The sequence below is a fragment of the Mus pahari genome, chromosome 9 (assembly GCF_900095145.1).
Source record: "Mus pahari chromosome 9, PAHARI_EIJ_v1.1, whole genome shotgun sequence".
Lineage (NCBI taxonomy): Eukaryota > Metazoa > Chordata > Mammalia > Rodentia > Muridae > Mus > Mus pahari.
Genome location: NC_034598.1, coordinates 56557093 through 56568850, shown reverse-complemented (window position 1 = coordinate 56568850; position 11758 = coordinate 56557093). Strand labels below are relative to the sequence as shown.

General features: G+C 46.5%; 1 protein-coding gene across 1 annotated transcript in view; it reads right to left on the bottom strand.

The window, feature by feature from the left end:
- Positions 1-9398, bottom strand: part of Irak3 (interleukin 1 receptor associated kinase 3) — a 56969-nt gene extending 47571 nt beyond the window's left edge. The window contains exon 1 of the mRNA XM_021205605.2: positions 9086-9398. Coding sequence (XP_021061264.1) covers positions 9086-9218 — 133 coding nt within the window. The 5' untranslated portion in view covers positions 9219-9398. The remainder of the gene's footprint in view (positions 1-9085) is intronic.
- Between the last annotated feature and the right edge of the window lie 2360 nt (positions 9399-11758).

Here is an 11758-nt window from a genome sequence, read left to right as displayed (position 1 = left end):
CCCCCCCCCCCCCCCGGCTTTTCCCTCCTGCCATTTGCCTGAGAAACTGCCTCTACCAAGCAGCCCTTCCTTAAAGTATACATCCAAGACTCAGCTGAGGCGAGAGTGAACAGATATCAAATGAACCGGCCATCTCAGCTACGTAACACAGAGCTGGGCAGAGTGTAAGGAAAACTAGATTAGGGAGGAAGCTATTTTCTGTAGAAGTTCTTGGTAAGAGACAGGCAACGCTGTTAGAATCAATTTCAATACTGCCTGCCTGCATGCATGAATGGCTTCCAGGACTAGAAATTAAATATGTTTTCTCTTTCTCTTACCGGTGATTCATGGTGCAACCTTAATAGCTTTTCCCTAAAGATAATGAATTTTGAATAGAAATACCACTAAAGAAAGACTAATTATCCACAACCATAAAATGTATAATTCATTTAAATCCCGTTCTATAAAACAATAACTCCGATTTGTTGCAACAGGAATGCAAATTCTTGGTAAGTTAGCTACATTCTCTGCAATCTTGCTTTCCCCCAAAACTTCCTTCCTTCTTTCAGAATGCAGGACTTTATTGCTTCATAAATCAAAGAGGAAGGTTCCCAATGCTTAATTGTGTTGTTAAAGAGCACTCTAAACTAAAAATATAAAGTAAGAAAAATGGGCTGTGGTTGTCAAAAACCATTGTTTTGGAAGGTGTGATGGCTGTTCCCAGTGGTCAACTTAACTGTATCCGGCATGAACAACAATCCAAAAATAGAAGGCTCCCTTGTGATCCAGAGCTTAAGGCTCTGGAAAACACAGGTGCTTGAGGCAGATTTTGAAGGATAGTTAGTGGCCATGAAAAGCTTAGGTTCAGGCAAGGTGGTACAAACCTTTAATCCCAGGAGACAGAGACAAGCAGATCAATGAGTTCAAGGCCAGCCTAAGACAGAGCAAGTTCCAAGTAAAGAACAAGGTCCAGGAGTGGTGGTGCATACCTCTAATCTGGGCCATACCTTCTGCTGGAGGCCTGCAGAAGGACAATGGGAAAAGAAGGCTTCCTTTATCGTCGCCTGCTTGCACTTACTTGCTAACCATCCATTGGAACCTACTCCTTCAGGATTCCAGCTGGTACAGAAGGCCAGCGGAAACACCTAGCCTCATGGGACTGAGCAGTTAGTTAGTGGCCTTCCCCTTCACATCTGCCCATTGTTGGGTTAGCTGGACTGCAGACTGTAAGTCATCCTGGTAATTTCCCTTCATCTATAGAGACATTCCTTAAGTTCTGTGACTCTAGATAACCTTGACAAATACAGAAGACAAATCTTATTGGAAGGCACCCAGGCACTATATAAATCAAAAAGATGGGCCTGAGACGTTGATAAATCTGTTTACCTGGAGAAGGCAATTATTACCAGAGTATCCCTAGGTGCTCAGAGGTCACAGCAGGCCATTTGGAGCAGGCAGAATTGTCTAGATAGTGCTAACCACTGGGGAATTCAGTTAAAGAAATCGTGTCTCCATATGCAAATATGTCTCTGGAGGGGGGTTTTTAGAATAACGCAACACACCCCAATTTGCAATCTCTGTATTTGCATGTAACCGCTTGCCAGAGCCCTAGGAAGTTAAGATAGTGATCTCAATGTTTGTTTTTAGGTAACCTAATGGGAAAACAAAGAGGCTTCTTTTTAGGTTTTCTACAGAACACACAAAGCAATGGGTTTGGTTTCGGCAGCATCAAGAACAGCAATACGATACTTTTTATGATAAAGAGTATTTTTTACATCCCAAGCAATAAAAACAAAATCCCAATGTGTCAGTTACCTATACATTTCTCACACCAGACAGTGTCAAGACAAGTGTATCAATTTTGTAAGAAATAGTAATTATCTACACATAAATACATGTGCACTTTTTATTTTGTACCTGAGTAGAATTGTCACCACCATAAATGTCCCTCCATCTGTAGGTTTTGCTAGACCCATATAAGGACTTGAAGGTGTCTGCCCTTGGGTGCTCAGAGGAGAAGAAGCCACCTTTACATTAGCATATCAGCCTGAAATTTAGAGTCTAAGTAGATGTCAGTCAGGCAACGTGGTGCATGCCTTTAATCTCAGCACTCATAAGGCAGAAGCAGGAGGAACTCTGAGTTTGAGGCCAGCCTGGTCTACAGAGCAAGGTCCCGAACAGCAAACTCTGTGTAATGTCATTGACTGATAATGACCAATACTGCTTTCCCACACCGCTTTCCTGTGCTAGTCTTCCTTACGGTGTTTATGGTGTTTATGTAAGTTTGCTCTAGACTAACTTGGAAAATCTTCTCCAGCAGGTAACTGTACCATCCTAGCACCGTCTTCGTTGAACATTTTACCTAGTAAAGATTTTAGCTGGTTAAGAGTGATCCTGTCGTCTCATTTTTTGACACACAAAATAAGCGCTTTGCTCCAGCTCTCATGCTATATGCTAAGAGAGACAGTGCGAGATAAGACAAATTAAAAATACAAACAAACAAACAAACAAACAACCCGGAACAGTTGCCTTGCCTGGGCTGTGCTGCTCAGACTCTGTGATGTTAGGACAAAGAATCTGAGCAAAATAACCTAAGGAGAGAAAACATTTTTAGCTCACAGGTTCAGAGGTTTCAGGCTAGCACAGTAGGGCGTTGGTTCTCAACCTGTAGGTTGCGACCCCTTTGGGGGTTCTGTCACTAGAAACCATAGGAAAACACAGAGGTTCACATTTTGATTCATAACAGTAGTAAATTTACAGCTATGAAGTAGCCAAGCAAATGATTTTATGGTTGGGGCTCACCGCAACATGCGGAACTGTATTCAAGGGTCGCAGCGTTAGGGAGGCTGAGAACCACAGGGGTAGGGTGTGGTGGAGCCCAGCAGCTCAGTTCAGGGCTGCCTAGGAGTATTTCGAGACAAAATGTCTGACTCCAGCCCTTTATTCCGTGCAGGCCAAGGCTGTGCGGCGGTACTGTTTACACAGTGTGAGTTCCCTCTCATAGTTAACGCTCTCTGGAAACACACTCACAGACAGTCCGGGTGGATCTACTAGTCCCCTAAGGCGCTTCCCAGTCCCATCAGGTTGACAGTCAAGAAGGACCATTACTATGAAGTGTATTTCTGGATGGACAATGAACAAGATCAAACGTGAATGATGTGAAGTGAGACGTGGAAGAGATGAGAGTGAAAAGGAAGAGAAGGAGCGTAAGGGAGTCTCGAGCTTATGGGGTTTCTCTGGGGAGCCCTGGCTGTTCTAGAACTCGCTCTGTAGACCAGGCTAGCCTCAAACTCACAGTGATCCGCCCGCCTCTGCCTCCCGAGTGCTGGAATCAAAGGCATGTGCCACCACAGCCTGGCTTGGGAGTCCAAGAAGCAGTCAGGGGAAGCCGAAGCACAGAGCAGGTGAAGAGGGATGCCTCGAGGCTGTCCGCAGGACAACTGCCCTGTATGTTCAAGAAACAGAGTCAACACTGACTAGAGAGGAGGGATAGGATTTATGGAGGAGCTGCAGGCTCACCCAAGGTGAGGTAGAGAACTACCACAGGGTTAGGATTGAAGAGGCATTAGTCGCATGTACAAAAGGCTCACGGACGGCTGTTTTTGAAAAGGGATCTGAGAAGGACAGAGGAATCTAACTCAGAAGACAGCCACCTGACCCAGGTAAATGACAGTGGCTGTGGTGGCTGTGGTAAGTGGTTATATTATTAGACAGATCAAAACGGCAAAGACCAACATATCAGTTGCTTAGAGACAGGATGTGGTTTGGGGGTGGGAGCGGGTGGTGAGGAAACGGAGAAGTTACAAAATATTAATCTTTTGGCCTAAATAAATGAAAGGTGGGGGTTGCTATTCATTAAAATGGGAGTGCTTTGGGGGGCGGTGTTTTGAGTGTTAAGTTGAAGACATCTATCTATCCAGTAGGTGAACCGAAGGGTGGAGCCGACGCTTAATAAAGACCCAGGTGAGGCAGTTGGGAGTTAGCAGCATTTAGCAGAGAGTGGGCCATGGATTCAGCCCAGAGGCACCACAAGCGATAGAGAGACATCAATAAGAAAGGGAGGCAAAGAAGACTGGCACACGGCTCGAGAAACACAGAGCGCTCTGTGGAGAAAGGACAGTGCGTTGTGTCAAAGAACATGGAGCCTTTGGAAATGAGCACTGCCTTCTTCACTAGGGAGGAGTGGCAACAGGACCAGGGAGAGATGGAAGTCAAAGCAAAGAAGGTTCAAGAGAGGATAAAGGCAGTAGAGCATCTATAGCCCTTTTGAGGGAGAAGAGACAAATGGGCTGGTAGCTTAGAGCTGAAGTATGAGCTAGTAAAAGCTTGGTAAGGTGTGGTGAGATGGCTCAGGGATTAGCAGCACTGACTGCTCTTCCGAAGGTCCTGAGTTCAATTCCCAGCAACCACATGGTAGCTCACAACCATCTGTAACGGGATCTGACGCCCTTTTCTGGTGTGTCTGAAGTCAGCAACAGTGTGCTTACATATAATAAATAAATATATCGTGGGGCTGGAGCGAGCAGGGACTGAGCGAGTGGAGTTGACCAGAGCAAGCGAGAACAACCGGAGAGAGCAGAGGTCCTAAAAATTCAAATCCCAACAACCACGTGAAGGCTCACAACCATCTGTACAGCTACAGTGTACTCACATAGATAGATAGATAGATAGATAGATAGATAGATAGATAGATAGATAGATAGATCTTTTAAAAAGAAGTTTTAAGATGTGAGAAATGACACTGAGGTCAAAGACTTTATTCTGTCTTCAGGAGGGATACTTGGCTGCTCCTAAAGGGAGGAGCACACACAGCGCCTCCTTCTGTAAGGGACAATGTGGAAAGAGGAGGAGAAAGAAAAGTTTTATGATGTGGGTACCCAACAGACACTGCCTTCGTCATGGTAAATGTCAGCAGAGATTATTCAAATCAGAAGTATGGACCTGAAGGAATGACCATCCAGAGACTGCCCCACCTGGGGATCGATCCCGTAAACAACCACCAAATCCAGACACTATGGCAGATGCCAACAAGAGCTTGCTGACAGGAGCCTGGTATAGCTGTCTCCTATACCAGAGAGAGGCTCTGCCAGTGCCTGACTAATACAGAAGTGGATGCTCACAGCCATCCATTGGACAGACCACAGGGTCCCAATGAAGGAGCTAGAGAAAGTACCCAAGGAGCTGAAGGGGTTTGCAGCCCCATAGAAGGAACAACAATATGAACTAACCAGTACCCCCAGAGCTCCTTGGGACTAAACCACCAACCAAAGAAAACACATGGTGGGCTGGTGAGATGGCTCAGTGGGTAAAAGCACCCGACTGCTCTTCCAAAGGTCCGGAGTTCAAATCCCAGCAACCACATGGTGGCTCATAACAATCTGTAACAAGATCTGACGCCCTCTTCTGGAGTGTCTGAAGACAGCTACAGTGTACTTACATATAATAAATAAATAAATAAATCTTTTTAAAAAAAAAAAAGAAAGAAAGAAAAGAAAACACATGGTGGGACTCATGGCTCTAGCTGCATATGTAGCAGAGGATGGCCTTGTCAGTCATCAATGGAAAGAGAGGCCCTTAGTCCTGTGAAGGTTCTATGCCCCAGCATAGGGGAATGCCAGGGTCAGGAAGCAGGAGTGGGTGGGTTGGTGAGAAGTGGGGAGGGGAAACTAGGAAAAGGGATAACATTTGAGGTGTAAATAAAGAAAATATCTAATAAAAAATTTAAAAAATAATAAAAGAAGTATAGACCTTTGTTAAGCTGTGCTGAAAATTGTCATTTACCTCTGTGATTTTTATCCCCCCAGACTCAACAACCTCACTGTAATAATGAGAAAGGCATCAGATAAGTCTCAATCGAGGAGCACTGTACTGGCTGGTGCTGAGTGTCAACTTAACATGGAGAAAGGAGCCTCCCTATGAGATCTAGCTGTAAGGCATTTTTCTCAATTTGTGATCAAGGAGGAGGTCCCATTATGGGTGGTGCCATCTTTGGACTGGTGGTCCTGAGTTCTATAAGAAAGCAGACTGAGCAAGCCAGGGCAAGCAAGCCAATAAGTAACATCCCTCCATGGCCTCTGCATCAGCTTCTGCTTCCTGACCTGCTTGAGTTCCAGTCCTGACTTCCTTTGGTGATGAACAGCAGTGTGGGAAGTGTAAGCTGAATAAACCCTTTCCTCCCCAACTTGCTTCTTGGTCACGATGTTTTGTGCAAGAATACAAACCCTGACTAAGACAAGCACTAAGCACACCTCAAAACTGTCAAGGTCGTCCAAAACCATCCTGAGATAAGACAGTCCAAAGGAGGGAGAGACAGTGTGCGGAAATGTGACGTGGTAACTCAGGGTGGGGGCTGGGATGGAGTCCAAACGAGAGATGGGAGTCTGGGAAAAATGAAAGCGGTGTGAACAGAATATGGACTTGTCAGGTCCAGGAAGCAGGAGTGGGTGGGTTGGTGAGCAGGGGCCCAGATTTCATGATAGAACGTCTATGCATACATGGATATGTGGGAACTCTTTATCATCTTCTGTACTCTTACCACAAACATAAAGCTGGTTTGGTTTTTAATTTTATTTGTTTGTTTATTTATTTAATGTTTGTGAGTATACTGTTGCTGTCTTCAGACACACCAGAAGAGGGCATCCAATAGCATTACAGATGGTTGTGAGACACCATGTGGCTGCTGGGATTTGAACTCAGGACCTCTGGAAGAGCAGCCAGTGCTGTTAACCACTGAGCCATCTCTCCAGTCCCCACATAAAGCTGTTTTAAGAGGTAAAACCTATTGGGCAGTGGTGGCGCACGCCTTTCATCCCAGCACTCGGGAGGCAGAGACAGGTGGATTTCTGAGTTCCAGGCCAGCCTGGTCTACAAAGTGAGTTCCAGGACAGCCAAGGCTACACAGAGAAACCCTGTCTCAAACCCCCCACCCCCAAAAAAGAGGTAAAACCATTCCATTTTTTGAAACTAAAGGGGGAGGCAAGGGTGAGTTCAGAAGTGTGATCATCTCACCAGAGTCTTCTGGTTGCTAGGTTACCTCAAGGCAAGTCACTTAGACTCTGCAGCAATCCATTTTTTTTCTATCAGTAAAATGGGAATGGGGTCTACACTTTTACAGTAGGTACATGAGGCAGTCTATGTAAAGTACTTCATGCAGGGCGAGGCAACAGCCAATACTTGAAAGTGGTACCTGTTAGTCTCACTGTTCTTATTGAAGACCCTGATTAGATATTCCAATGTGATTTGTTTGTTTATTTTTAAGTGACTATTTTGCACAATATATTTACTTTTAAGTTTTTTTTATATAATATTATCTACGTGGACATGTTGGGGGTTATATACACAGGAGCACAGGTACTCAGGAAGAACAGAAGCAAGGGACTTCAGGTCGTTACAGGTGGTTGTGAGTCACCTGGCATGGTTACCAGGAACAGAACCCAGGTCCCCTGGAAAAGCAGTACACACTCTCGACCACTGAGACACCTCTCCTGCTCCTTATTTCTTTTTAAAAGAGAAAAAAATTGGATACAGTCTTACATAGAATCTATAACACAATAACAACACGTTTTCCCAGGAATATCTTAGGTGTGGAGAGGTTTGCCGGTGTGAATTGTCCTTGATCTACTTTAGCTAGCAATCTAAGGTAATGTCATAAATGAATGCTTACAAGAGGCTCTGTGTGTCCATTATGACATCATAAGGCTGCAAAGCAAGCAGTCATTGCCATCAAGCAGATATCATCTCGAAATTAAACTACCTTTGCTAATAATACTTAACAAAAGTGCTTTGAGGAATCTGGTCAATGCAACGTGTTAGGCTTTCTGCCCACACTTATGAATCAGCTGCTCCAAGAGAGAGACGAAAGCATGTGTATGTTAAAAGCCTTGCATGGGTGATTCTAGTATGTGAGCAAACAGGCCGCTTGATCCCACACACACTTAACCCATCACAGAGGCAGCTATGCGACCCACCAGTGTCTGAACTGTCCTTGCTAACGTAGCCCAATCACATCGTCACCGTCCTCAGAAATCATGATCAGGCTAGGACAGTGTCCCCATCATTATTATAATTGTTTTCCATTTGAAATCGGGGGCCCTCTATATCTTCAGATTCTCACTTGCTTTGTGCATAAAAGGATGGCCCATCCATGAGTGTGTGTGTGTGTGTGTGTGTGTGTGCGCGCGCATGCACATGTGCTTTCTCTCAATGCACATTCACATGCACGTGTACTAGGGCGTCAAACTCAGAGCCTCCCACATAAGAGTTTGCTCAGCTACTCCTTCAAACTCAGAGCCTCCCACATAAGAGTTTGCTCAGCTACTCCTTCAGATCTCAGCACAGCTTCGAGGCTCAGTTCTCCATCTTTCTTCCCTGTTGTCTCACAGACCTAACTTCTTCTGCACCTCCTCCTTTCCTGTCCTGCCCAGGGCGCCACTCACTTGCCCAGGCAGTTACAGCTACATCAAGAGTAAACACTGTAGAGCTTACCCCAGGAGAATCACTATGCAAACGCATTATATCCATACTCCATAGAGAAAGAGCTCTGGTCCGCAGCATGCATCAATTCAAGCCTAAGAAATCAACCTGCTATGTCCAGTAAGCATCCCCAAATGACCTGTGACAGTGAGCCCAGGGAGCCCGTGGCCATTTGCCCTATTCTGCCAAGATTTGTTTGGGAACCCATATGTGCCTAGATTTTTACTCCAACTAGAGACAGCCAACTATGTACACCTAAAATCTCCCACTTATCTGTAAAGCCTCCATTTTAATCTCCCAAATTTAAAATCTTCCACCTAGCTGCGCAGACCACCTAGATATCCCCAGCTTGTACTTGCATTGAGTATCTTCATTTATTTCCGCAAGAGCAAAATAGAGTTGTGTGTATAAACAGCACACTGAATTGTTGTGCATACTTATGTGCACACTGCAAACCGAGTGCAGCGAGAATCTCTTACCAGCATGGGATGCTTACTTAACATCTGACATTCCCAATCCCCTAACTTGATACAGTAGTACCCCACTGTCAGAGATGGAAGGGGAGTGAGTGGCAGATCCCTGGGTTATCTGAGTCCCTCGCGGGGGAGGATGGGCAGGTCTGAGTCGCACTCACCCAGGCCCCTCCAGCCGAGCGGGCCATCGCAGCTGTCCAGGATTCCGCAAAGCTCGCCCAGCAGCGCGGGCGGCAGGTCGAAGAGCAGCAACTGAGGCGACAGCGCGCCACGGGCCCCGCACCGACCGGCCATCGTGGAGTCCCGGACCCCACGCAGAGAAGCAGGGAGGTCGCCGCTGTCACCGCCTTTCACAACCGCGGAAATTCAGCTCCACGACGGCTGCCCGGAGTTTGCAACACTCAGTCTCAGGGCGGGTCCCACGTGACGTAGGGAGCCGCTCCCCAGGGATGCCCCTGCGAGACCTGGGCTGCCCTTGCTCTTAGCCTCTGCCCCGCGACCCTGCGCGCCGCACCCCCCGGTCCTCTTGTTATGAACCGTTCTGTCCGTCCCCGTCTTGGGACATGACCCAGGAGATCAGCCAAGAAAATGAGGGCGGGAGAGAGCGGCTGGAATCCGGGAAAGCCGCCACCCCTTTGCTGCTCTGGGACGGACGGCCTCCTGTCCACCATGGATCTGAGAGATTTTCGTGACATCTTTTAAAGTTTCTCTTTGTCCCGTTAGGAAAGAAATGCGAGCTCACCGAGAAACACGTTTTTGCCAAATAAATTTAAACGGAAGGAAACGTGTACACACCGGGCGAAATGGACGTAAAAAGAAGACCACAACAAACAGGCTAAACCGGGGCAAACAAACTGTTCATCCTTGCTTCAGGAGGCAACCCCTGCCGTAGGGCCGCTTGGTTTTACTACAATCTCCTCTTCCTTCCTCGCAGTGCTTCATCGAGCTTGCAACATGAAGTTTAGGAAACATTGGCTGGTGTATTGAAATATTCTACCGTTTATGCTGTGATGGCCCCGAGGTGGGAAAATGAAGTGGGAGATTGTACGGATAACCAGGCACTGAAAAACAAAACTGTTTCAACCCCCTCAGAGCTTCCTCTTTGGAATAGCGCCCCCTGGCGATCAGCAGCAATGGTGCCTGGGCACTCAGTACCGGCCGTGGCAAAGTTAGAACTGTTGGAGCAAAATTTCTTAAGTGAGTCTCTTCATTCTAAAGACTACGGTTTTATCAGGCTACACACCTAAAAGGGTCTCTATGCCACCATGCTGAGCATCAGAGGGAAGAGAAGATTGATACGGGGTTCTTTTTGACTTTCTAGATCAGACAAAAGCAATCTGAGCCGTGTGCCTGCACAGGAAGTCACCATGTGTGACTGTGTTAGCTTTCTGACAAAATGCCCCACCGAGCAGCTTCAAAAGAAGTTGTTTGGTTCACAACCTTGGAACTTCAGTCCAGGGTTGCTTGACCTCAATGTCTTTTGAGGTCTGTGAGAAGCCAAAGTGTCATGGAGTATGTGGTTAGTGGCGGCAGGAAATTGGGGGCGGGGGGGGGGGCCAGGACCAGGGTACCAAAATTCCCTTCAAGGGATCTGATTTATTTGCACTAAGACCCATCTGGTTCCGGTTCAGTCACCTATCAGCACTGTAGGCTGGCAAACAAGCTTTTAGTGTATGGGCAGTCACAGTCAGAGGATATTTAACATCCTCACTATAACAATAACAGTAACACTCAAAATGTTTGCATCACCAGATCTTCTAATGCAGCATGAGGCAAGGAGAAAGAGATTGGGGGCAAGAAACACCCTTCAAAGCCACCCCTCCAATGACATAATCCATCCATGAAGTCAGTATCTATCAGCTGCGTACCTCTCGACACTATACCAGCTGGGAACCACGTGGCCAAGCGTGAACTCTTAGTGCTTCCTGTCCACGCCATAATAAACGCGTTTCTCATCTCTAGAGGTGAACCGTCTAGATCCCTAGATAAGTCTCATCTTTTCCTAGCATTCTGAACCCTTTCCCTCCAACTGAAGGGAATGCAGGCAGCCGTGGTCGTTTGTCTCTGAGATTTTAACTTTGCTTCACTCGTCTGGCTCATCTCCATCACAATATAAATACGATACTAATTCTTCGGCCTTCAAAACAAAATGTCTGTTTGGTTCTGCATTTTTCTTCCTCATAGAGTTGAGTAGTCTCACCATCACTTTCTCTTACCCTACTCTCAATCAGGCCACTTTACACCTCTCAAACGGTTCTCCTCAGCACCACCCATGTCCCGCACAGCATTGGCACTAACATCCTCTGGGCAACCTGGGTCCTTATCCTATCTGTCGCTGTCAATTGAAGCTTGAAGAAGGATGCCGTCATGAGCTAGGAGAGCTTCATTCTACAAAGGGAGTGGGCTGTAATAAGAAGGGCTCGGCTCCCTCAGCGTGTTGCTTGCCTCCTTTCTTGCATTATGATCCCTTCCATGCAAGCTGCTTGAAGCTCTCAAGTAACTTCTCAGTCGCATTCAGAGGCTGGCCAGACATGGCTACTCGATCTTCGATCTTCAATCTTCAGATTCCAAAGCTGTGTGCTAGATAAACCTTGGTAGTTCTAAAGTAGCCCGGTTTTAAACGCAAAGGAACCTAGGACATCAATTGTATGCTTGGATGCATGTAAGACGCCCTCTGTCTCCGTTTTGTTTCCTGTTTCTGGATTAAAACACCCTGATGAAAGCAGATTCAGGAGAGAAAGGGTTTATTTAAGCCCACGATTCCGGGCCACAGTCCATCATTTTGGAGAGGTAAAGGCGGCAGGGACTTGAAGCAGCCAGTTCTATTACATTCC